Below are 26,289 nucleotides of genomic sequence, written 5' to 3' on the forward strand. Positions count from 1 at the left end.
TGTATGTAGGAGCCCAGGCCATGTCTTCCATTGGAGAAATCTCAAACCTAAGCCTTGTAGTGCATCCCATTAAAGAATGCTCAAGTTTAAGTTTTGGGAATATGTTATGTAATTGCTGGGATTTAATCAAATCTCATTTCAGCATTTTCCCACGTGGGGAGACTCCCTGCATTCGCCACCCACCTCCACCGTTCTAAATAACTAAACCCATCCCCATCTACAAATTCGCGATAAACTGCTGTAAAATAATTACAGTGAAATGGGATGCAGTGAAGCTGGCATTCGATGCAAAGGGGCACTTTGTAAGTCTTGGAGTGCTCCTCATTACAACATCCTCCACAGGAAGTCCTACCACTCCCAACGTTTTGGGCCTGATTCATGGAAAAGTGTGCACTGATCCCGCAAAGTCCCCTGCGCTGAGAATAGCTTTGCGCGTCCCTGTGCGCAGAAAATGCACAGTGTGTGCAGTGTGTGTCTCGTGTCTGCAAGCTACGTTGTTGGAATTCGAGCAAACGTGCTGAAGTCTGTCTTCCATCCTAACTCCTGTATGAAGGTGAACTTTTAATACAAAACCTCACCAGCAGCGTGGAGCGTGCGCGGTGTGTGCAGTGTGTGTCTCGTGTCTGCAAGCTATTCTGTTGGAATTCAAGCTAACGTGGTGAAGTCTGTCTTCCACCCTACCTCCTGCCTGGCAGTGGACTTTTCATACAAAAACTTACCGGCAACGCGTAGTGCACCCAGTGTGTGCAGTGTGTGTCTCGTGTCTCCAGCGTCGACGGTACAGTGGGAGCAGCCGTCTAGTTGCCACCTTGGGGTGAAACTGATCCCTGATACCTCAAGGGATGTCACTGGAAGGCCTGCGCCCTCGCCAGCAGTCAAGACTACAAGAGGTCTACTCGACGAACTTCACTACTCCCGCTCAGGTGAGTGAGCTGCAGTGAATTGACCAGGGGTCCCCTGAACTCCCAACCTCATTGGTTTCCCCAAAGTCCCCTGTCTGTGACAAACAGGCTGAGAACGCACCTATTATTATCATCAAAGCTAAACAAGGTGCTGTCCTAGCAGGTGAAACCTTGGAAACAAGGGGAGGAACCTCAATGGTGGCAAAAGGGTCCCTGGGGCTGATGCAGGACTTGCTGAAAAATGATTACCTGCCCTCTCTTATGCCACCTATGTTCCCGGGGCAAGCTCGGCCTTGTTTGGCAACTGTGACCACAGGTGTGACATTTGGATCTCAATAGGAACCTTGAGCCTCGTGGCCCAATCCCATTTAATGGAGGGTTTACCAACAAACCCAGCGGTTTTGGAAACTGGATTGCTTGACCACCAGACCCCTAGTGCTATAAACAAAATCCATCCCCCAACTTTGACAGCGTGTTTATCCAGCGACATTGAACACTTGTATACACACATTGCGAGTCATAAAAAGATGACATTAACAGGTCACTTGGTCTTAGCCCTCCCCCACAATCCCTCTTGTACTCGAGTCATTATCGCGTACCCCGAAAGTTCAGGGAAGACACCTATCAAACTTGTTTTAGCTTGAAAGCTCCCCAAAAGCAGAAGGAAACTCCTCTATGTCACTACAGGCCTGTGCCTCGGTCTTTCTTCCAGGTGATATGGATAGTGGGCTGGACCCCCGGGTAAAAACAATTACTCATGGATGTTTGGCATCCCTCTCTTATGCAGCAATCTTACAAATGCAGAATAATATTATGGCTGCCCTAACGATCTCCCTGGCACCTTTCTCAAAGCTACATGAGTCATTAAATGACACTATAAAGGACCAAACCATGCTTCTGGCCATGATTGACATTAATGGTGGGCTTGCTGGAAGATTGCAACTGGATGCAGTCTTACCACAAATTAACAACATCCTGTAATCGAATGATAGAGTCAGGTGGTACCTCTCGCCAACTTCTCTCTAACCAACAGATACCCGCCGCCCCAAGTACATCTAGACTAAAAGGGAGAGCAAATGTCGTAGTAACTATACCAACCCTGTAATCATCCGCGATGGGGTGCCCTCCAGCAAGTGATAAATCTCCTGAGGACCCCCAGCCGGTCAATGATGGAGGGTTGCCGTTATCCTCACAAGTCAGGGTGGCGGGTACTTCCTCAACATTGGTCCACTCAGATGCATCAAGCACCCTGATAACTATCTCCCCAGAGCCCTTCTCCATATTCAAGAAGCCGGATCATTTGCTCTCAGGGAAGATAAACCCCAACCCTGCACCTGCTTTGCAAAAATTAAAATAAAAAAAACCTGTGGCAAAACCCAAATCCAATGGATCGAGAGCATTCTTGAGAAATCTAAAGACTCCACCTAAAAGTCCACAGACCACTACAAAAAACACTGAGCCTTGTCAAGTCCGGTCTCCCCGTTGGTGTGAAGCTTGCACCCAGAACCTGAATTACCTGACAAACGGGCTACTTCAACATTGAATGACACAGGGATAACAGATCTATTAGAGGCTGTCAGCACCTATGAAGAGGATGGATCATGGGAAGCCCAGGAGTGTGGGATTGATAGGCCTACACTGCACGAAAGCGATGTACCCCTTATCGAGGAGTGTTATGTAGACTTCTCCCTGGTGCAGTCAAGATCAACTGGCAACATGGAGACAAAAACAGATATTTTTTAAAAATTGGAACAAAAAAGATATGCCATGACTGCAAAACTGAAAACTGCAAATAACGAGAGGGAACCCCTAATACCCGTAAAATGAGAGATTGTGCCATTAACCTGACTAGATACAATGAATCGGCAAAGAAGGGTAATTTGCTTATATTGGAGCGTATATTACCAGCAAATGATAATTGAATCCTAAATAGGTAAAATGTCTTCAAACTGCTACATCACACCCCTAAACTGAGATACATTCATTCAGATGACATCAGGGTGGTTCAATTTGTTAATGAAACAAGAACAGCCTGGGTCATTTTACATTTGAACTCAGCACTGATCAAATCAACTTTAATGGAGGTTGGGGTGGACTCGACCTGTTGCCCCTGGGCTTTGAGCTAACTGATTATATTGATGCTACGGAGAAGTGGTTGACGACCTCTACTTCGGCTGTTAATCAAGATCTTTCAGGCCCTAATTTAGGTTCCAAGATCATGCCCGAGATTCCAACCAACTTTAAATGGGAAGGAGCTCGCCACCACCCACAATATGTGCCCTTGAAGGAGACATTCGAGGGCGTGATATCGGTCTCTAAGTCAAGCAGGAGGGTGAAAGAGTCTGAGCGGCTTGTCCACTCCATTGCCGACCTACAAGATTTGTCATGGCTACCCTGTACCTTGAAACCTCCTGGTACCCATTAGAGCTAGGACCCTCCCCCTTTGGGTCGCCTTCATATTGGCTTGTGGAACTCTAGAGGTTTTGTTCATTTGTTTAATAATAATGAGCCATGTCTGGGTCTATTTGACATCTTGTGCCTGCAGGAGACCTTGTTAAGAGAGAATCGCCATTGTGACGGTTTCGAGAGTTATTTAAATTCGGCACAAAAGGGACTGACAGGTAGACCATAATAGGGACTCTTGACCCTCATAAAAATATGAAAGGGTTTTTCTATGCTGGGAAATCATAGCCCTAACATTTGTGTACAATCATTAATTTTGGAAAAATATCACCATTTTTGTGGTCTTCAACCTGTACTGGAACACGGCCCTATATAATGAGGATGTTTTTATTGATTCAGTGATCAAGCTGCTGGATGAATGCCTCACTGCATATGCTAATCCACATATAGTTGTGTGTGGTGATCTAAACATCAAACTCTTAGATGGGGAGGGATACTTGACTCCCAAAAACGTGTTAACAAAACAAAGAGAGCCACCTGCTGGGTCATAAAGACCTCAATGCGTGGGCTTCACATGTTGAATGGATTAACGAAGGAAAACTCCCCGGCTGTGTGCATGTGGGTCAGGGGGAATCAGAGGGCGTGCTTAGATTACTGTTTTGTATCACTAAAAATCTTGTGCTCTGTGACCCAATTGATGGTGAACCCAATCCTTTCTAGTGATCATGACTTACTAGATGTGAAATGTGCAGGAACCATCTCCCTCCCTGGGATGTCATCACAACTGGGTGTGGAAATTACACAGGGAGGAAACAGACTCAGGATTAGACCTGGGTCTGTCCCATCCCTCATGTCAAAGAAGGGTAAACATTTGGTACAAGGCACATCTGAGGTGGAATATGCATGGATTTTGAAAGACTTCATGATAAAATCTGTCCCACATGACAAGGTGGAATTCAAACCCCCTGCATGTATACAACAGTTGAGTGGCAGAGGCTAAGAAACTCCTCCATGCTAACGTAAGGAAATTAAAGAGAGGAAGTTGTGAGGGCTGGGAAGGCCTCATTAAAAAAGCACAAACAAAAGTTTAAGAATTGGCGGATTGCGTCAAGGGGCTTAATAGCTCAGCAGGATGTGAAAGCCGCGCTAAAAACATGGCAAATCTAACACTAGATTCCTGTGGGACTTGATAAACAACAATGGCAATTTTCAATCTGCATTGCAATTAACCTCAGTATCCGAAAGTGACTGGATTTCACACTTTTCGGAGCTTGTTGCAGGTTGTAATCTCACGCTTGGTATAATAATCCACAATCGGCCTCTGTATGGTCCATAGAGTTCAATGTGGAGGACATTGCATCAAGGATCAGGGGATTGAGCACCTCCCTGGCTGGTCTCGGTGGCTTGACCAAATCATGCTAAATGAGGCCATGGAGCACTGGGCAGAGTTCATCTTTATGGTCCTCAAACAGGTTGTGACTATGTGCACCATTCCCGGATCCTGGAGGACTGCCACTATAGTACCTATTTTAAAAATGGAATGAGGGAGGTCCCTAGAAATTACAGGCCCATAGCCCTTTTGGATATCATGGACAAGATTTTTGCCTCACTCCTATTGCAGGATTTGAACAGCTGGGCATTGAATTTGGGGCGCTTAGACCCCAGACAGTCAGGCTTTGTAAAGGGGGTGGGTACCAACTTAAACATTTTTTTGCTAAACCTCCTGAAAATTAATGCAATTAAGACCAAGTCAAGCTACTATCTGGCCTTCATCGATTTAGAGCCAGGTGTGGACTTGCCTATAGGGAACTCTGGAGATTTCCCGGGGGCATCTGCACCCTAGGCCTCTTCCATGATATGTCGTCAGTTTGATGTGCAGTATCCTGATAGCAGAGCTTGGTAACACCTTATTGTATCTGGGTCATGTTGTTGATCGCCTCTAGTTTCTTGAGGATTAGAATCACTAGTCTTAAGAGTGCTAATGTTATTTTCATTTTTTCTCCTTCTACAAGCGTCCTCCACCACTCATCGACATTCCTTGTCATGTGACTTCTAATGATGTCCCCTAAGCGCTGCTCTTGCTCTTTCCTTAAACCGGTACACTGAAGTGTGAGATGTTTCAGAGATTCTGTCTCTCCTTTTATTTTACACATTCTGCAGCTCTCACAGATGTCTAACCTTTTTCTTCTTTGTAGTATTTCTCCCGTTGGTAAAATGTTCAATCTGAATCTCAGAAAAAGGTCTCAGAAGTACCAGTTAGGGAATAGAGTCAGATAGCTCGGGATCTGGTTCAGTTTTCGTGGTTGAGCCCAGAGGTTTTCGTAACCTTTGTATTTGCGGTTGTATTCTTGGGTTTCAATCCAGTCTGCCATGTATAGTTTCTTTTTAGTTTTGTCTGGGTTGATCCATAAGTCGTCCTCTGACTCACTGAGGTTCACTAGCATCCCTCGACATTTCTTTTACCAGTCTGTTAAGATTGTATCAGATTGGTCTTTTAGGGCTTTTTTCAGCACCCCAAATCCTCCCGTGGTATTTTCCTCAAGACATTTTCGGTAGAAGCTTAACATCTTCCATACCGCTATTGTTTTGAGTGATGTCAATGCCAGCTCTCTCCTTATTTGCTGTATTGGGACTGATTTGGGCAGCTGTAAAGTTTTCCTCCAAAACAGGCCCTCCAGGATTGACCATGTTTGAGCTTGTAGGGGGGTTGGTGATTCTACCCCATATGTTAATATTGGCACCACTTTCATCCTATAAAAGGATATTAGAGGTGATAAGGTGAATCTGCAGTATCTTTTACGAAGAATTCTCCCTTGGGCAGCTATGTTGGTTGCTTTCCTTTTTAGCCCCACTATTATTGGCATGTTTTTTTTCGGATTGTCTGTACAGGCTCCCAAGTACGTAAACGCTTCAACTTCCAAGATTTTTTTGTTTTTCAGAGACCATCCAAGTTTTTTCCCTCTGTTTTTGTTACCTCCTGGGCATAACTTCAGAATTCTCGATTTTTCTGGATTTATTACCAGATCATTTGAGTCCACGTACGATTGTAATTTTGTGAGTTGTCTTTGCAAGCCGATTTGGGTTTGGTCTATCAGGGCGATGTCATCTGCGTAAAGCAGTCTCCCAATCGGCGTTCCTGCTATTTTTGGTGGAAAACAGCGAGTGGACTCAAATGACTGCTCCAGGTCCGATGTGAACAGGTTATACAGTTCCGGAGCCAGCGGGCATCCTTGTTTTAAGCCCATTTTTATCTGAATTTCGTCTGTTAATGTACCCGCTGTGTCCAATCTGACTCTGATGCTTGTATCCGTGTACAAGTCTTTGATGTTCTCCACCAGTAACTGTGGACATTCCCAGCTTTCCATTTTCTTCCATAGTTTAGCTCTTTTTATGGTATCGAAAGCCTTTGACAAATCTACAAACGCAATGTAGAATTCTTGGTTTTTATTCCTTTGTGTTCTGGCTTTCATTAAGTTAATCAGGAAGATGTTAAGTGCTGTGCCTCTCCCTTTCACAAAACCCGATTGCCATGGATCACGTCGTCCACTTTGCTGTACCCAATGGTCTAATGCTTTTAGTAGTGTAGACGCAAAGACCTTCCCCACCACGTCTAGTAATGCGATTGGTCTGTAATTGTCTGCTGATGTTCTGAGACCCTTTTTAAAAATGGGCACCACTACTGCCTTTCGCCAGGAATCCGGAATTTTTTCTGTTGTTAGTATGTAATTAAATAGAAGGTGAAGAAATTTAGCCCATTCGCCTGTGTTACTTTTCAGTATTACATTCGTCAGCCCGTTGGGTCCAGGGGCTCTCGAGTCTTTCAGTTTTTTTAGGATGTTCTCAATTGCCTCAATACTGATATCTATTATTGCCTCAATTTTGTTTGTCGTTGCTTTCCGCTTTGGGTCGGTGTAACTTTCTCCTTGCAGCTCTGTGTAGTGCTTAATCCATGATGAAGCACTAATTGGGTTCATTTGACTTAATGCTTGAGGCTTCTCCACTTCGTTGATGATTGCCCAGATTTCAGCTGTATTTTTAGTTCTTATTTTTCCCAGCATTCTTTCTGCGTCCTGGTTTAGCAAGGTCTTCTTATGTAAATGTAACCAGTTTCTGTATTTTTGTTTTAGCTTATGTATCTCTTTACTCCAGTTGTCGTATTTAATTTTTTTTAGTCGTCTGATGTCTCTCCTTAATGCTTTTTTCTTTTCTCGTATACGACTCTCATACTGGTTTTGGTGGGGTGTTGTTTGATGGTTACTACAAACTCTAAAGCTGGGGCTGCCCTCCAGCCCTGTTTGACGCCATGAGAGCCTAGACTGTCAAGAAGTGGTATAATGACTAATCACATCAAGATTTATAGGGGATCAAAACATCGATGCCCTTTGGCATTGCTGCTCTTTAGCCTTTATGTCTCTGATTTACGTGAGTCACAGGAGCATACTTCAGCCTTCCCCCCGAAACTCCAGGGTATACCTGTCCTATGGGTTTTATACGCAGATGATTTTGTTCTTATCGACCAAACACCAGTAGGTCTTCAGCGAAGACGAACCCAATTGATGAATTATACAGCATCCAATATTCTTAGAGTTAACATAGAGTTAACATAGGGAAATCCAACATTTTAATACATTTTTTTTAGTTTTAACATCAGCCAATTAAAGATCGGCAAAAAGAAAGGGGAACAAAAAACAACCCTGCTGGCATTTTAAGGGAAATAGATTACCAGTGGGCATCTCAACGATCTATCTGGGGATATTGATCAACCATATTGTAAGCGAGAGGCCTGCTATCTAATTTTAAGGACAAAAACGAAAAGACTCCCGATACAGGTTTTGACCCTGCACAAAGGCTAAAGGAAATGTACAGTTATCCCGGTGGTGACCTTTTATAAACAGAAAGTGATCCCGATATTAACGTATGGGGCTGAAGCTATGTTAAATCTTTCATGGAAAGTTTGGGAGCTATTGGAAGGGTGCTTTTGGAGGCGAGTATTGACCCTCCCAAAGTCCTTACATGATAAGATATGAACTTGGGCTCTAATCAATGAATCTATTGGGAGGTGGAAGTCTATTACTTTTTTTAGGAAATGCGTCATGTTGGATCATCTCCCCCTTTGAGGTTTTGAGAAATGTGCTTAGATCCCAACAGAATTGCTTGATGGAAAAATGGCAAAAAAATGTGGAGATTGGTTAGGGCATCTAAATGTATAGTTAGAGGTCTTACTAACAAACCCTGACAAGGTGAACACTAAATTAAAGTTTTAAGATTGGATCGATACATTGGCTAGTAGATACAAACATAAACTCTCGCTAGACCTACTCTTTGAAGCGAGAGCGGTGAACCAGATGCCGGCATATTTGTCCTGCCTATACGTGGTGGTGTGATCGGGAGCTTTGCGTGCTATTTTCCCTGACGTGATGTTGTGCGGTCAGATCCATGAATAAGCTTGGTTTGCCTGGTGCTGGGCATCCAATTTCCAAGCGCAAGCCTTCCCTCGACATGCCCACATAACGCCTTGTTCGTCCTCATTCTGCGCAGAGTATGGGCAATAATCATGTTCTGTCCCCTATTTAACTCTCTGTGCAGGCCCGGCCCACACTCTGCGTGGAGTGTTGCTCAAGGCGTTTGACTGCTCGCAGAGGCGTGCCTGGCCTGCGCAAAGTCCCTGCAATGTCCGAAAATGTCCTGCAAAGTCGATTCCATGAATCGACAGAGGGGGGGGGTTGCATGCAGATTGGCCCGCAAAGTCCCTAATTACCGCACAAAATATTCCATGAATCAAGCCCTAAATAACCCTTAGTGTAAAGTCTTTCAGTATCCCTCCTTAAACAACCTTCCAATAAAAGTCCCTGGGCCATGGTCATTAAAGAACTTTTCATGGGGATGCTTGCAGTATCCCTTATTAGAGAATGTTCCATTGAAAGTTGTAAGTGTACTTAATACGAACTCCTGCATAAAGAAATATAGAGATTTCCATCAACAAGTTTCCAATGTGTTCATCATTAAAACGCTTGCTACAATATTGGCTCCTCTATTGGAGAGCCTGCGTAGAAGAAGTTTTAAGTTATCAGAGCTTTGTGTATCAAAGGGTCACCCTTAAAGAGTCCTGAATGGCAGTGAATGGCAGTGTCCTGTACAAGAGTTCTACCTTTCAGGGTCTGCTGTAAAATATGTCTCTTAAAAGTGAGGATACTCTATGTGTGCACCATATATGAATATCTTGGAAACACTTGGATTAAGTGCAAAATTATTGCATTCGGGAATGCTACTAAGAGCCAATCTCTCTTCATTGGAGGTGAATGCCTACTGCAAGGGCCTGGGTGTTTTTCTATACCAACATGGCATCAGAGTATTCTTGTGTTTTACATTCTTTAATTTAAAAAGGATTATTTTCCGGTTATCTACTGATCTTGCAAATATGACCCTGTATGTCATGGTACTTTATCATCCTGGGCCAACTATCTGCACGCTTGAAGGGGCATCAGAAGTCACAGTGTAAGTGACAGATTGTTGACTGTTTGCAACATTCCTTAGCATACAACAGATTTTGCACCAGACTTCACAAAGATACTCTACCACGTTACACCATTCCCGGATGTGGCAGTGCTGGTGAAGGGGCAAGTGCAAGTAAGATGCTTAATATGATAGACTGCAGATGCCAAAGAGCCACCGGGGGTGGGGGGTGATGGAGACACAAGTCGCCCTCACCTCCCTCTGCTTGGTACGCCACTGGTAGTCTGCAAGATTATGTGCGGAAAAGGGGAGCACGTATGAGCAGTAGGATGATCACATGACCTTTCACAGTGCTGGTTGCAAATGTGTCTGTAGTGCGAGCATGTGCAACAATGATATGTAGCCCTGCACTGAAGCATAGCAACAATGCATGAGTTGCCATCCATGCATGTAACAGATTTATGAGCACATTTTGTAAAAGAAAATACGCATTTCACGGAAATGCGTACATATGCGGTATGTTTCAGTGATGGTCCACCAATCATCCTATTGTGCATGCTTGTGCTACAGACATGTGTGTGTTCGGCAGAGTGAGCCGGCCTGCACTATATGTTGTGATAGGCGTGCAAAGTACAGCAGTTCCGCCTTTGGTTGTGAAGCAGAACGCACAGAAGTACAGGCTTTAGTTGTTGAGGGGAAGTGGAAGGCCCTTATATGTCCAGAGTGGAGTAAAAGAACAGTACCTAAAATGGAAGGTATACGAGCTGAGTCCATGATGTGGAAGTCCACGAGCTTGCTGTGGGGAGAACTGACTGAAAGCGACTCAGCGTGCTTGCTGTGGAGAGAAATGACAGCAAGCGACTCCGCAAGCTTGCTGTGTAGAGAACTGACTGAAAGGGACTCAGCGAGCTTGCTGTGGATAGAACTGACAGCAAGCAACTCAGCGAGCTTGCTCTGGAGAGAACTGACTGAAAGCGACTCAGCGAGCTTGCTGTGGAGAGAAGACATATCTCCTTGTAGAAAGGAGACGTTAAGAGCACCTGCTCTTGAGACAAGCATGTAAGGCAACCATTTAACAAATTGAAAGTATAAGACCATTGTTTAAGGAGAGAAGAGTGTAAGACCAATCTCTATGAAGAGTATAATGAAAGGGTACTGGGCATGGGGGTAATGTACCAGATCAATGGCTCTGGAGGGGACAATGTCACGGTACTTTCATATAAGAGGAGAATATAATAGGGTGGGGTGTTGAGAGTGCAGTTTAGAAGGGATGTCTATAAAGGGTAGAGTGCGCCAGCGCTTGATGATAAGAAGAGAGGGCAAGTCTGATGACCACCAAGGGGAATCTGAGGTTGGATTAAGCCCCCACTGCATTATGTTATGGCAATTTATGTCATGTTATTGGTTTTTACATGACACAGCTACTTTCCCATTCATGTCTTCTTGGCACTTTGCAGTGCTTACACCCATTTTCTGATTTAACTTATTTGGAACAGCTGCCAGCATCAGCCTGATGCTGCAATTTAGAAATACACAGATATCTGTGGTCCTGGGCTTGTAAAGCATTACTTTGAACTAACTGTACAATGAGGTGGAGCTGGAACTTTAAAAAAAACAAAATAATTATTATGATGTTTGTTATACATTAATACGGATCTCACTCGCAACACTTGGCTGCAGTCAAGCCCAATTTTCCGTTATTTTTTTAAAATTAAAACTAAGATAAAGCATATTTTGTACAAACTAAATGTTATGACTGAATGGGCAAAGGAGAGGGACTTCGTCATTGAAACTCTAAATATGGGTTTTTTACACCATAAATCAATACCTTTGATACTAGCAAACTGTGAAAGATAGGAAATTAAAGAAAGTTTTCTCACCAGTCAATATTTCCTCCCAGTGCAGCCATGAGATGATTGAATGCCAAGAGATGATTGAATGTTATGAGATGATTGAATTTAATGAGATGATTAAATGCCATGAGATGATTGAATGCCAAGAGATGATTGAATGCAATGAGATGATTGAATGCCATGAGATGATTGCATGCCATGAGATGATTGAATGCAATGAGATGATTGAATGCCATGAGATGATTGCATGCCATGAGATGATTGAATGCCATGAGATGATTGAATGTAATGAGATGATTGAATGTCTGCCTGGATAATGCCCCCCATTGGCACTGTAAATGACGTCCATGCATGAGTGGTAAATATTGACTACCAGAGTAGCAGCAGCTACTCGCCTCTGCTTTGCTAGAAGTTACAATTGGTTTATATTTCAGTGTTGAGAGTGGCCAACACCATACCTGAGGAGAAGAAAGGATCATTTGATGTTTATGACCCCATATCCTTGATTAGATGCTGCTGTTTGAGCACTTGCTAATGCCCGGAAGAGCAATCCTACGATTGATCGATGCTTCATTGCCTTGACAAGTCTTCCCACTCCTAAAATGTGCCAGTACTACTTTGGAGGAAAAAAAGGTGTATCTTCTGGAATGCCCCTGACGTTTCATCATCTGGGACTCCCTTCAAGAAAGGTGAACACCCAAACCTACTGTAACCTCCTGTACATTACAGGGTAACTAATCAGGCAATCCTCAGTGAGGTGTAGGCCATATTGTGTGGCCACCCCATATATATATACTATATTTAGGGCACAGAATGGATATTAAAAAAAATATATATATATATATATATCATACATTAATTACTTGTAATCGTATTTCTGATGCTTGTAGCTACTCAGATTCACATGCTATGCATAGGCCGACATCTAGTGGTAGTTGCTGAGTATTACATGACTTGTTTTCAAAATTCGCAAAGGGTTGTCGGTTGGGCGTGTTTGTAATACTATCCCTTGTGTGACGTCTATTGCACCCATGGTCCTTCAAGCGTTGAGGTCCGTTAGATTGTTTTGTTTCTGGCATGAGGCATCATGAAGTGCTTGTGTGAGTACAAGAAAGATAAAGTAGAAGAGAAACATCTATGCACCTTCAACTTCCGGAGGGGAGGAAGGGTGGGTGCATGTGAATCTAAGCTGATATGATTATAGTCAGTAATGTATGCCCTATGAGACTTGTGGATCTGCTTAGAATCAGATGCTATGCATAGTTTAGCGAGCATTACCTGGAGAAGGAGGTGGCAAGTGTGAAGGTACAGCATCAAACAGATGTTTTAATACTGCTTGGCCCACCTGTGAATCTGCTTTAGAGTGTGCGTCTAAGCAGTTATGCTGTGTAAAGGTATGAATGAAACTCCAAGTAGCAGCGTTGCAAATTGCATCTAAAGGAACATTTGAAATTAATGCTAAAGTAGCCCCGTCCGTCGAGTAGAGTGGGTTCTTGGTGTAAAAGGTAAGGTGAGGCAATCATCATGTTATTGAAATGGTAGGATATAGGGCCTCATTCCGAGATTGGAGGTAGGCATGGCGCTATTTGCGCCATGGCTGCCACCAATACCGGGTCCGGCACCGGTCTTGTTCAATGGGGACTTACCAGTGCATTCCGACCCTGGAGGGACCGGTAAGATCCCATTGAACAAACCATTCCCCATTCCCATTTGAGCCCCCATAGGGCTCAATGGGAATGGGGAGGGCGCTAATAACGGGCTTGCGACTAGCAAGCCAGTTATTAGCGCCCTGGTCCCTTATCGGGACCCGTAAGGGACGTGTGGTCAGACCAGACGTTCCTTACGGTTCACGGTAAGGGACCTCGGAATTGGGAGGGAAGGGATTACCGGCACCTGTCTCCTTAACGGTGCCCGGTATCCCTTACCGGCCAACTCGGAATGACCCCCATAGTCTTTTAACCCCTTCCATGAACGCTTTGATTACTGGAACTTTGCACCACAACACTTTGCTTTGAGATGTAGTGCAAGCAGCGTGTGCTGCATCGTTTCAATTTGTTAAAATAGCTGTTTCTTGTGTTAGGCTTCTTTAAGGATGTCCATACACCTTTGTGGAAGGTTTAAATGTCCAAACGCTACTACTTCAGGAGCCAGGGTGCCAAGTTCAGAGTTGGAGGGTGTGGCTCAAACTTTGTTCACTTGTGTTGTGACAGAATGTTGTATGGACACGGAAGCTTGATTGGTTTGCACATTGCTATTTTGAGGAGGCATGGAATCCATTATTGTCAATCCAACATAGGTGCTAATAAGATTAGAGCGACTTGTATCTGGTGCATCTTGTGCACTATTTTGTTGAGGAGTGGTGGTGGTGGAAAAGCATAAGCACATTTCTCTGACTAACTCATCCACAGGGCGTTCCCCTTGGATCCTGGTTGGGGAAACCCGGACGCAAAGTCTACGCATTGTGCAATTTGCTTTGTTGCAAATAGGTCTAGAGGTGAATGTCCCCATCGGGTGAAAATAGTGTCTGAAATATCTAGGTGAATTTGCCACTTGTGTTCTGAGGGTAGCTGTGGATTTCAGCTTAGAGTGTCTGCTAGTGAATTGCATCACTAGGTAAATGTTGCATCTGACAGACCACTTCCAAATCTTTTAGGCTAACCTGGACAGATTTAGAGAGTGTGTCCCACACTGTTTGTTGCGATAGAACATGGCACTGGTACTGTCTGTAAGTACTTGCACTGCTTGCCTTGTTAAGTGTTCTTGGAATGCTTGTAGGGCTTTGAGGACTGCTAGTAGTTCTAGTAGATTGATGTGGTTTCTTGCTGCTGTCTGTGTCCACACGCCATGTGCAGTGGGATGAAGGTAATGTGCTCCCCATCCTGAGAGTGAGGCGTCTGTTGTGAGAGTGACCTACACTGGTGGGTTGCGAAAAGGTTTCCATTTTAACATGTTCTCTGTGGCCCACCGGTGTAGAGATTGTACTAAGGTTTGCAAAACCACTATATCGTCCCACTGTCCACTCACCTGAGACCATTGTTTCGCTAACCACTCCTGCAGCGGACACAGGCGCAGCCATCATCCCGAGCAGGCGCATTGGATTGTTCATGGTTATCTGACAACCAGCTACATGGTGAGGTACCTGGAATAGCATGTTTTGTACTCTCTCATTTGAGGGGAAAGCCAACTCTTCTTGTGTTTTTATAATTACTCCCAAGAATTGTTTTACTTGACTGGCGATGAGACTTGACTTTTTCTCATTGATTGAGAACCCCAATTTGAACAAGAGATTGCTTGTTGCTTGGGTGTTGTTTTTGCAAATTTGTGGTGTTTTCCCAGTAATGAGCCAGACGTCCAGAAAAGGGTTGGATTCCCTTCACAGGTGTGCTGCTTCCACTGCTAGTACTTTTGTGAACACCCTTGGCACTGTTGAAATGCCGAAGGGCAGTGCCTTGAATTGGTAGTGTATGTTTGCTAGTTAGAAACCCAGGTATTTTCAGTGCACTAGCAAAATTGAAATATGAATGTTTGCATCTTTCATGCCCAATGATGCAATGTAATCCCCCTGTTTTAAGAGTGGCATTACCTCTTCTAGTGCTGTCATGCAACACCTTTGTGATTTCACATACGTGTTGGCTGGACGCAGGTCTAACACAAGACGTATAGTTAAATCTTTCTTTGGCACTAGGAAGTACACTCAATAGACCCCCTTTTTTACCTGGTGAGCTGGAAATAGCTCTATTGCGCCTTGTTTCAGATAAGAGACTTGATTTCTTGCAGTAGTATCTTCTGATGTTGTGGAGACATTTTCCGGGGTTTTGGAGGATGATGCTGGGGTTTTTCTAAAAACTCGATGGTGTACCCCCCTACCACTGTGGAGAACATCCACTGATCAGATGTGTTCCCCTCCCATGCATGGGTGAATTGACAAATGCGACCTCTGACTGGAGTTGCATGGGAGGCAACCTGTACTGGGATGTAATTGTTTAGAGGCAGAGGAGCCTCAAGTAGTCGAGGCTCTTCCACTATCTCTAGCCCTTATATACACCATTTGAAAATTGAATTGGTAAGGGGTGGTTTGAACCTGGGAACTACTCCAAGAAGAAGACTGTCCCTGACTGTATCCCAGTGAATGTGGCTCTCCTTGCCCTCGAAAGGAGCAGCGTGTATTAAAGACCCCCGTCATAAAAATGTTTGTTGCTGATCTGACCTAATGACTTTAGGGTTTCATTTCCCTCTTTTGCACTTTTTAGTGCATCATCAACAGCCATTTTATAAGGGTTCCTTCCGCTATAATGTGTCTAGCATTGTCTCCTGCGTCTAAGTTATTTTTTAAGATGCAGCTGGCAAACTGTTTACCCTCGGAAACAGACTTTAATATTTGTGATTTTAAAGGTTCGGGTCCGGTGTCCCAGAGAGGGCAATTGTAACTAGCTAATACGGTTGTATTGTTGGCGATGCATGTTTGGTACGCTGCTGATGTTGCCACTTTCCTGTCCATTCTGAATATCTTCTCACTTTCCTTACCAGGGGGTTCCTCTGCGAATGCTAATGGGGTGCCTGCCCTTTTCCAAGTGGTTGAAACCACCAAGGAGTCTGGTTTTAATTGTCCTCTAATGTAGAGGGGATCAGTTGGAGCTGGTTTAAAATAGAATTCAATTTTAGGATTAACAGTTCTGGTTAATGTAGGAGTAAGTAAAGACGGTTGAATTTGTTTTTAAACAGATTGGAGCAAGGGTATGAACTGTGTTAATGTTTTATCTTCCAAGATGTCATGTACGACTTCTTGAGCATCATTTTTAAAGGGTTAGGCTGCCTTAATTAGCATTTCATTTTACTGCATTTGATTGTCTATTAGGGAATCAGCAATTGGCTGGTTTTGGCCCTCTGGAGACAGAAATATATATACATTTGGGTCATCGTCATCATAAAATTGGTCTTTGGAGTATTGGTCATCATGTGAGTACTGATTACCTTGTTGAGGGGGGGTCGATGATGTATAGATATCATAAGTGTCTTGACTATGACTAGGTATAGGCTGAGGAAGTACTTGGTTCTCAAGTGTCTAACCTTTGTACTTTAGCAGGTGGTTTCACACTATCCGGTGGGTGTGAGAATTCTAGTGGGTTAATTCTAGTGGGTTTCTGTCCATGATGTCCACAAAGCATGAAATACGTTTCATGACTCTTTCAAAGTTTTCTGCAGTCCACTCAGGGGATTTTAGAAATGGGTTTTTCTTAAAGTTGTGTTGGAAGGTGTATAATGTTTGTTCTGTGACGTGACATCTACGGTGTTCGAAATACTTAGGGATTGCAATGGTTTAGCTTTAAGAAGTGTTTTTGTGACGTGTTTTAACTGTAATTGTTGCTTTTTCGACATACCGGAACCTTGCATCGAGAGTTTGATTTTCGGTGCCTGTTCCTCAGCACACGAAAGAAAGGATTTTTTCGGAGCAGAATCAGTAATGGGTTTATTCGGCATCTGTTTGGAAATGTTGTCATGCGATGATCACGACTGCGAGGACCCAGAGGACAATGGATGCTTGGAAGAAAGGGTTTCCCCCTTTGCTTTTGACACTGCGTGGCCATGTTTTTCCGATGATGTAGTCGGAGTATGGCTAGGGGTTGTGTGCTTAGTGTGATGATGGCTGTTGAAGTTTTTATCACAGAGTGTTGTCTCCATCACAGGGCCGTCGGCCTGCTTACCGGAGGCAGGGATTAGCACATGGGAACACACAGAAACCCGATTGTCTTCGGCATCACTATGAGCACCGCAGCTGCCCTGATCATCGTCAAACTCTTCGGCGCCTGCTACGCAGATGGACGCGTCAGCCAGCGTGGCCTGGGCAGCCCAATGTTAAGTGCAGCGATCTTTCAACTTTTAGGGTTTGAAGAGCTTACACGACTTACAGTGTTTTTCTGCGTGGTCTCTAGGAAGACAATGATTGCACACACATTACATGTCCATCCAGGGATATTTGCTTTTACTAGCGGAGCAACATTTAAAAGGTGTATTTTCAATGTTTGATGTGAAAGGCAGCTCGACTATTAATTGAAGGTGGTGTAAAAGTAAAAGGCATTTTATAAGTACAAGAGTCAATGACCACCCCTCACCAGCCCTACTGTAACAGGCCTGAACCTGGTGAGGGCTTGGTGTATGCCGAAGTTAGCGTTCGTCGAAGATCTCCCGTCAAAGGTGGTAGCTGGAGGCATCCGTCGAAGGTCACTGAAGATTGGTTGTTGAAGCGATGGGGGACTGAATATCAGAACAGCTAACATAACTGTGCAACTTTATAATAATAATGGCCTTAGCCAAGAACTGTGCTACACGCGACCGACTATGATGCCATAAAAAATCACTCAGAGGGATCTCGACACATGAAGGACCATGGGTAAAATAGACATCACACAAGGGATAGTATTACAATCACGCCCAGTCGACAACCCTTTTTGAATTTTGAAAACAAGTCATGCAATACTTAGCAGCTACCACTAGATGTCAACCTATGCATAGCATGTGATTCTAAGCAGATCCACAAGCCTTAGAGAGCTATATATATGGGATACATTACTCACCGTAATTGTATTTCTGATGCTTGTATCTGCTTAGATTCACATGCTGTGCATAGGCCGAAATCTAGTGGAAGCTGCAGAGTATTACAGTCTGTTTTTCAAAACTCGAAAAGGGGCGTCAAACTAGGGCGTGCCAGTAATACTATCCCTAGTGTGACGTCCACTGTACCCATGATCCCTCACTCGTGTAGGACCCTCAGATTGTATTTTTTCTGACATGAGGTAGCATGAGGAGTAGCGGGAGTACAGACTATCCAAGCAGATAAGCTAGATAAGACTACAAGCATCCATGCACCTTCTCTCAGAGGGGAGGAAGGGCGGGCGCAGGTGAATCTAAGCAGATACAAGCATCAGAAATATGATTACAGTGAGTAATGTATCCCTCCTGAGGATTGTGGAATCTGCTTAGATCAAATGCTGTGCATAGGTTAGCAAGCAGTGTTAGCAGAAGGAGGTGGGATGTGAGAAGGGTCATGAGCGAACAAATGTCTTAGAACCGCTCGTCCCACTTGAGTATCTGTCTTGGAAGGAGTGTCAATGCAGTAGTGCTGAGTAAAGGTGTGAATAGAGCTCCATGTAGCTGCTTTGCAAATGGTGGCAAAGGGTACATTTGCAATGAAAGCCAGAGTGGCCCCAGTACCTCTTGTAGAGTGGGCCCTCGGCGTAAAAGGCAGTGGGCCTCATTACACGGATGGCGGAGAACCATGGCGCTATTAGCGCCATGGTTCATGCCGGTAAAATACCGGCACCGCCTTGGCAGAAAGGGGAATTACCGCCCCATTCCAAGGTTGACGGGGCGGTAATTCCCCCTTCCGCCATTGCCCTTCCCCATTCCCATTTTTGCCCCATAGGGCATAATGGGAATGGGGAAGGCGCTAATTACGGTACCCCAAATTGCGGTACCGTAATTAGCTCCATGAGTCCCTTTGCGGGTTTGTTTTTAACGCCTGCAAAAAGCAGGCGTTAAATCCCCCAACCCGCAAAGGGACCTCGTAGTAAGGCGGTAAGGATTTACCGGTATTTTACCGGTACCGGTAAATCCTTACCGCCATCCGTGTAATGAGGCCCAGTGTCTTATCTGAAAGGGAGTAGCACAGTTGGATACATCTGACTATCCATTTAGAGATGGCACCTTTAGAGATGCAATCTCCTTCTCTGCCTAGAGCTATGGAGACGAACAGTTGATCTGTTTTTCTTAGCGGTCTGGTCTTGTCGACGTAGTAGTGGACCGCTCTCCTCACATCGAGTGTGTGGAGTTTCACCTCAGCAGAGCTTTTGGGTTCTTGGAAGAAGGCCGGTAGCCAAATGGACTGGCTAACATGGAATTTTGAAATTAATTTAGGTGAAAACCTAGGGTGAGTGCATAAAACATGTTTATCCTTATGTACAGTAAAGAAAGGATCTTGCACTGACAGAGCTTGAATTTCACTGACCCTTCTTATGGATGTAATGGCTACTAAGAAGGCAGTTTTATAAGTCAGGTGTTTGAGACTAGCTTTATGCCTGGGTTCAAAGGGAGGTCCCATGAGTTTACCAAGCACCACTTGTGTTTCTCTAGGAGGGGATCTCTGTTCAGAGCGTGCGCTGGTGAATTGAGATCCCCTGAAACATGTTGGGATGACGGGTAAATCTTCCGCCTGAGTGGCCATTTCCAAATTTTCTGGGCAAGCTTGGATAGATTTGGCGAACGAGTGCCCCCTTGTTTGTTTAAGTAAAACATTGCTGTTGTGCTGTCTGTTAGGATCTGAACTGACAGGTTGGATAGGAGGGGTCCGAATGCCCAAAGCGCTTTGAAGACTGCCAGAGGTTCTAGCAAATTGATGTGATTCTGAGCCACTGTGTGGGACCAGAGACCCTGAGCTGTGTGGTGAAGGTAGTGAGCTCCCCACCCTGATAGGGAAGCGTCTGTTGTGACGACGGCTTGTATCTCTGGATCGTAAAAGGGTTTCCCCTTTGTAAGATTCTCTCTTGTCCACCAGCGAAGACTCTGTACTAGTGTTGGCGAAACGACCACTAGATCGCCCCACTGACCCTTTGCCAGAGACCACAGTTTCGCCAACCATTCCTGCATGGGTCGCATGCGCAGGCGCGTGTGGGGAACCAGGTAAATGCAAGATGCCATCATGCCTAGCTAACGAATCGCTTTGTGCACCCTTATTTGGCGACCAGCCTGATATTGAGGAATTTGCAGCAACAGATTTCGAATTCTTTCCTCTGATGGAAAGGCCATCCCATCTTGGGTGTCTAGGATAGCTCCTAGGAACTGTTTTGAGGTGCTTGGCACCGGGCTTCATTTTTTCTCGTTGATAGAGAAGCCCAATTGGAAGAGGAGGTCGATTGTTCTTGTTTAGTCTGCAAATCAGGGGGGACTCCCCTGTAATGAGCCAGTCGTCCAGGTAAGGGTACACTGGGATTGCCTCCCTGCGTAGGTGTGCTGCCACCACCGCCAGTACCTTGGTGAATACCCTTGGAGCCGAGGCTATACCGAAGGGCAGCACCTTGAACTGGTAGTGCTGGCTGTCTATCTTGAAACGCAAGAACTTCTGTGCGCTGGGAACATTGAAATATGAAAATAGGCATCTTTCATAGCCAATGTTGCCATGTAATCCCCCTTTTTTAGTAGTGGGATTACCTCTAGAAGTGTTATTATTATTATTATTATTATTATTATTATTATTATTATTATTATTATTATTATTATTGTTATTGTTATTATTATTATTATTATTATCAGCAGCATTATTATAATTAGGGTATTCATTGAGTGGGGACCTAGCTTTGGGAAGCAACAGAGTGCTTTACAAGTAATAGCAGGCAGTACACAGTGAGGGAAGCAGATTGCAAGGGATCAATACAGGGATGAGGGGAGCTAACAATGAGTTTGTTGGGAGGGCAGGCATTTTGGCACTAAGGGATCTACAAATTACCAAGTGAGGAGAAAACAATGGGGAGCAGAACACCCAGTCTTAATTTAGGTGGAGAGTGGGGGGTGAGTGGACTGAGGAGTTAGGAAGAAGCCATTCCTTGAAAAGGAGGGTCTTGAGCTCCAGCCTGAAATGTAAAGTGAGGGCGCATGTCTGTTGACAGGGAAGAGGTTCTAGAGTATGGGAGGTAGAAAGAGAAGGCCTGCCTTCTGATTATTTCCTTCGTACATCAGTGGAATTCAAGTCTGCACATGTCCTTGTTTCTGATTTATTGTGCAAGTCATGCTTGTGTATTCGATGGTCTGTGTGTGCATGATGTGTGGGTGTGCACAATGTGTCCATGTTTTTGGTGGCAGGAGGCTGAATCATGTAAGATATTGATAGTGATAATGCTTGCATATAGTGTTTGTTCAACATCATCCAGTTTGCTATATTGAGAATTGTGGAATAGATTGTGGCTGCAGCTTCATCAACATGATTTACACTGACCATACTGACATAAATTGTGGCCACAGCTTCACGAAAGTGATTCACATTGACCATACAAGCCTACATTGGGTTAGCAACTTCAGAAAACTATTTCCAGTGACCATAAGGCATAAAGTAAGTCAACAAATTCAAACTGCTTTACACTAGGAATGTTGGCATTTATTATGGAAACAGCTTCATGAGATGATTTGCACTGGCAATGCAGAGATACAGCATCAGCACAGCTGCAAACAAATGATTTACAATGTGAAAGGTGGACCATTTTGGGAACGCAGGCATCATGACAATGTTGTCAAATGCACTTCTGTAGCGTGGCTGACATCACATTTACTAGAATTTTTCATGTGTTATCCTAGAGACCGAATTGTAAATTGTGTGACTTTTCAATACATTTTCCACAAAGAATATGCTGTAAAATTCAGCAATTTAGCAGATTATTTTAGAAATGTTCTTTGGAGAAACACCCAATTTCTAGTACATTACCAAGGGCTTTCTTGCTATGCTTGCTCCTGCTCACATTTTTCAAAGATGTTAATGCCCCTGCACTAAAGACATTCACCTGCCGCCAATGACCTTGAATCATTTACAATACCAGTGCCCCACCAGGAGCTGCCCAACCCCATGGCACAATATGCAAACTCTCCTACTGCTTTGCGCATAATAATGTTATTGGCCGCATGCATTTTGGTGGCAGGGTCTGGGTGCCCCCCTCCTTGTTCCTATGTTAGGTGTAAGATGTAATATTTGATTCAAAATCCAATATCTTTCACGTAGTGCGGTCTGCAGTACGCCACAGTGACAGCATGATCACCATAATCATTAGGCATGAGTGGTGGGCCAGGCCTGCTCGATAGTCTGTGATGTGGAATATGCATCTTCAAGGATTTTGGGGGTCCGCCGCAGCAGGGCTCACAGTGGGTCCCTCATTTTGTGCTACCACTCTGACGAGACCACTTTCTTTCAAGCCAGTAGTACTCTGTCTGGGACATTGTCTTGGTTACTGACAGGAATAACTAACTTCTTGTCAAATATCTGGAGGGAAACACCAATTACAGGGAAAATGTGAGAGGGCCTACTGAGTGGGGACCATAGTGGATTTTAGAGCTTTATTTACTAGAGTTTCTGTCCCAAAGAAACAATACTGTCTACAACAATCATACTTGCAAAAGTGTCCCGTATCCCAGTAGTTGCTTAGCAAATGGGACAAGGTACTGCTGGGTACTAAGAGGAATCTCTACTTCCATTTTGGGATTTGGTTACCTACTACAAAAGAAGCTGAATAAATCTCTTAGGTGTGTGCTTTGCAGCAATTCTCCTTAGAGTCACAAGTCTCTGTGCCTTTTTGGAACAATTAAGCCTACCTCTTGGATGGCCAAAACGACCACAGTCCCAGCAAGGGCAAGGAGCAGGGATTTCCACCGTTCTTGTGGGACCTCAAGCCCAAGTGGCAGAGTTATCCTAAACATTTTGGAGGGACTGGAAGACAGTTTTAAAAAACCAGGTATGCAGGTGGGTCCATGAGTGATCCGCCGCACCCAATGCCCCTCCAGTTACTGGCACTGCCACTATCTTGTGTGCCTTTGCTTTGTGCACTCTAGCTCGGCAACCCTCATACTCAAGCATAAGCTGTCTCTCTGCTCCCAACTAACTAGAAAATAAAATAAGACAAAAAGGGAAGCATTGGTGTTAGTGTTGATGAGTTACTTGTAAAACAGAGCGCTTTCTCAAGATTATGTGAGGTGACTACAGGTCCAAGCATCAGAAGCTAACCGGTATCCGTATCCCACCAGAAACTGAGTGTTTTTCTGGCTGGTTACACACACAATGGTAGTAGGTCATACAGGGTTCCATATCATTTCATCGCCTGCCTGTTCATCCCCAGGCCTTTTAACGTGCACATTCCATCGAATGTGCTCATCGTTTTATTTTTTTTTATTTTTTTGGGGGTACCCCCTAGCCCCCTCCCACACTTATTTTTTGCTAATGCCCACCCGTCCAAACCCTTATCTGCCCTTTCCCACCCACCCCTATAAAAATTTGATGAGCACATTCGATGGAATGTGCACGTTAAAAAGCCTGGGGATAAACAGGCAGGCGATGAAAGGACGTTGTACCCATATATGACATGAGTGGGGGGGTCTACTTTAAGGTTATGGTTTTACAGTCAAATGTTTACCACACTTCTTTTTACCAACAAACATTGTACCAAATATTTACCTCCTCATGACTTCAAAATGCATGAGGTACTGGGCGTAACCCCTCAAACTGCCTCTTAGACCCTAACCACCCCCTCCTCTGTACAATCAAGAGCCCCCTTCTCAAAGTTACTATCTGTTTTTTTAGTAATGCATGGTCAGTGTATTTCATTACAGTGTATATTTTGCACTGAAGAATGTGTGTGGTGAATATTCTGCAGTGATCTCACTGCGTACCCTATTTTTATGAGCAACGACCCATCTATTGAGGGTTCATGGCTGGCCCTAGGTAGATGACCATAGCTTTTCCATAACATTTACATTGGTTTCCCTCTGGGGAGAGAAGAACACCCCTAGGAAGGAAAGATTGTACAAACCTGGTCATTCAAGGAAGAGATTGGAAGAACTGGTCATTATGGGTGCGGGGTGGGTATTTCTATCTATGCAGGGGGATTTGGGGTAACTGGTTGCAGAGGGTAGCATAATGCAACACTGCCTCTTAAGGGGAGCATGAGTGAATGTACTGTGGGGAGATACCAGAGACAGTTACAGACGCTTCATTTCACTTCCTTGCTTTACATGTGATGCAAGATTTGAGAGCGGCAGATGGTGGAGTCTTACCTGCACATTCCATGCCTGGATTGGTGACAGGCCATTCTGACAGCATGCTGCCTTCAGACACCGCCCTGCCTCTGCGGCCACCACGTCCCAACGAGTCCCCAGGCCCACTGTCCCAGTAGGATCTGCAGGGTCCAAGATCACTGGTCTGTAAAAGGGAAAAGACAAATAATTGACGGGATTCTCAAACAGCAACTAAAAACATCCTTTTGACATGAGTGTTTGAGAACTCTACACAGAGAGATACAGAAGAACAGAGCTGCAGATTCAGGAACCCAGAGAGGTACACATAGAGACAACTTTCAGTCGAAAATATAGAGATGGACAATGATACAGATGCTAACGGAGAAGCAGGAAGATAAACAGAAGTACATGGCACACATTTGGTCAAAGAGAGAAGAGAACTACAGGATGGTGGTCGAAGAAAAAAGAATGCAAACAAACCCCTGGGGAAGGACACATACATGTGTGGGCATGGGTAAAATGAGACCATGAACCTGTTGCGTATTCAGATAGAAACAGGCCGATAGACAGCTACACAGCCAGTGAACGACAGGTATTGGTAGGTTGGGTTGGCTTCAGGGTAAGGCATGCCTAGATAGCTCGCCACATCACCGGTACTCCCCCCCCCCCCCGTGCCCCATTGACACTGCAAATAACAATGGTTGCTTCCGTGCAAGAGGAAAGTGGCGCTTTGCTCTTTCTAGGGTCAGGCTGTTTCTAGGGTGAGGCAAACCTAGGTGATCATCCACTAGCAGCGGGCGCCACAGTGCTCCTAGAAGCAGCAAAGGCTGTCTCGGAGGAGCTATGGGGGACCACTTGACTGGGACTTCAAAGGTCATTGAACCAACCCTTTCCATACAGAGTCAGACTCAGAGGGAAGGACCAGGAAAGGCAGGGAGATGAATTCAGACAAACAGAAAGATGTGCAATTGGACCATATTTTAGAAAAATAATCTCACTATACATCTGGCAAAACAAAAGCACTTGAGGATGAATCTATGTAACGAGTTAAAACCTCTGCACAAATGTGCAAAGTCTCATTAAACAAATATACCCCACACAGACAGAAAGACATACACAAGGAGATAAACAGGATAGAAGAGAGATTAAAACGATTAACACAGGAACATGGTGTCACATGATGTGATAAATACCACGTATTATCTGATATAAGGCACTCTTGTAAATCTGTAGCATTTTAATGTTGGTCTGCCGCATCGCAGGATGGTCCAGACCTATCACACTTTGAGTGCCATTTTATTGTCTCTAGAGTGTCACTGCCACCTGCACACACTGCGTGAATGAGATTATGATGCAAAGTGCCACCACTGAAAGTATCCCCCGGAACCCAAGAGCAGCTTCTCCTGTTAGATGTTCTGTGTCTGTCTGTCCTGAGTCCTATGCGGAAAACACCACTCAGGGCCATGAGTGCTCAGTCAGTGGTGACTGTGCGCAAATCTCTGAGCATCTTTTGCACCGTCCTGCTGTCACTAGCTTCCAGTGGCACACACAGGATGAATTGGCAGTTCCACTGTGCCTAGGGTTCCTCGGCGTCTGGATAGCGCCAGCTGAGCACCAGCTACTGCAGACTGTTAGTGTAGCTCTTGGTATCTCACACATAATTGCAGCAGCATGAATCCTGCAGAAGGACCAACAGACATCCTGCAGGCAGCATACTACGCTGCGCGTGGTGCAGCTCCCAGGCAGAAGATGGCCCACCATGGATCCCTCACTTGAGCGTGCTGCAGCCTGTGTGCAGCTCTCCACTTCAGCTTTCAGCGGAATTCTCTGCTGACCCCAGTGTCATGAATGCTGGGGTACCGCCAAATGCGTGCCCACCAGATCTCCATCAGCCCACAAGTCAGGGACTGATAAAGGTC

At 44.7% G+C, this 26,289-nt stretch overlaps 1 protein-coding gene across 1 annotated transcript in view; it reads right to left on the reverse strand.

Annotated features, from left to right (window-relative positions):
• Nucleotides 1-26,289, reverse strand: part of LOC138493020 (2'-5'-oligoadenylate synthase 3-like) — a 352,001-nt gene that overhangs the window by 213,019 nt on the left and 112,693 nt on the right. The window contains exon 5 of the mRNA XM_069620269.1: nucleotides 24,410-24,554. Coding sequence (XP_069476370.1) covers nucleotides 24,410-24,554 — 145 coding nt within the window. The remainder of the gene's footprint in view (nucleotides 1-24,409; nucleotides 24,555-26,289) is intronic.

This window comes from Ambystoma mexicanum, chromosome 10 (assembly GCF_040938575.1).
Source record: "Ambystoma mexicanum isolate Mex_15411 chromosome 10, UKY_AmexF1_1, whole genome shotgun sequence".
NCBI lineage: Eukaryota > Metazoa > Chordata > Amphibia > Caudata > Ambystomatidae > Ambystoma > Ambystoma mexicanum.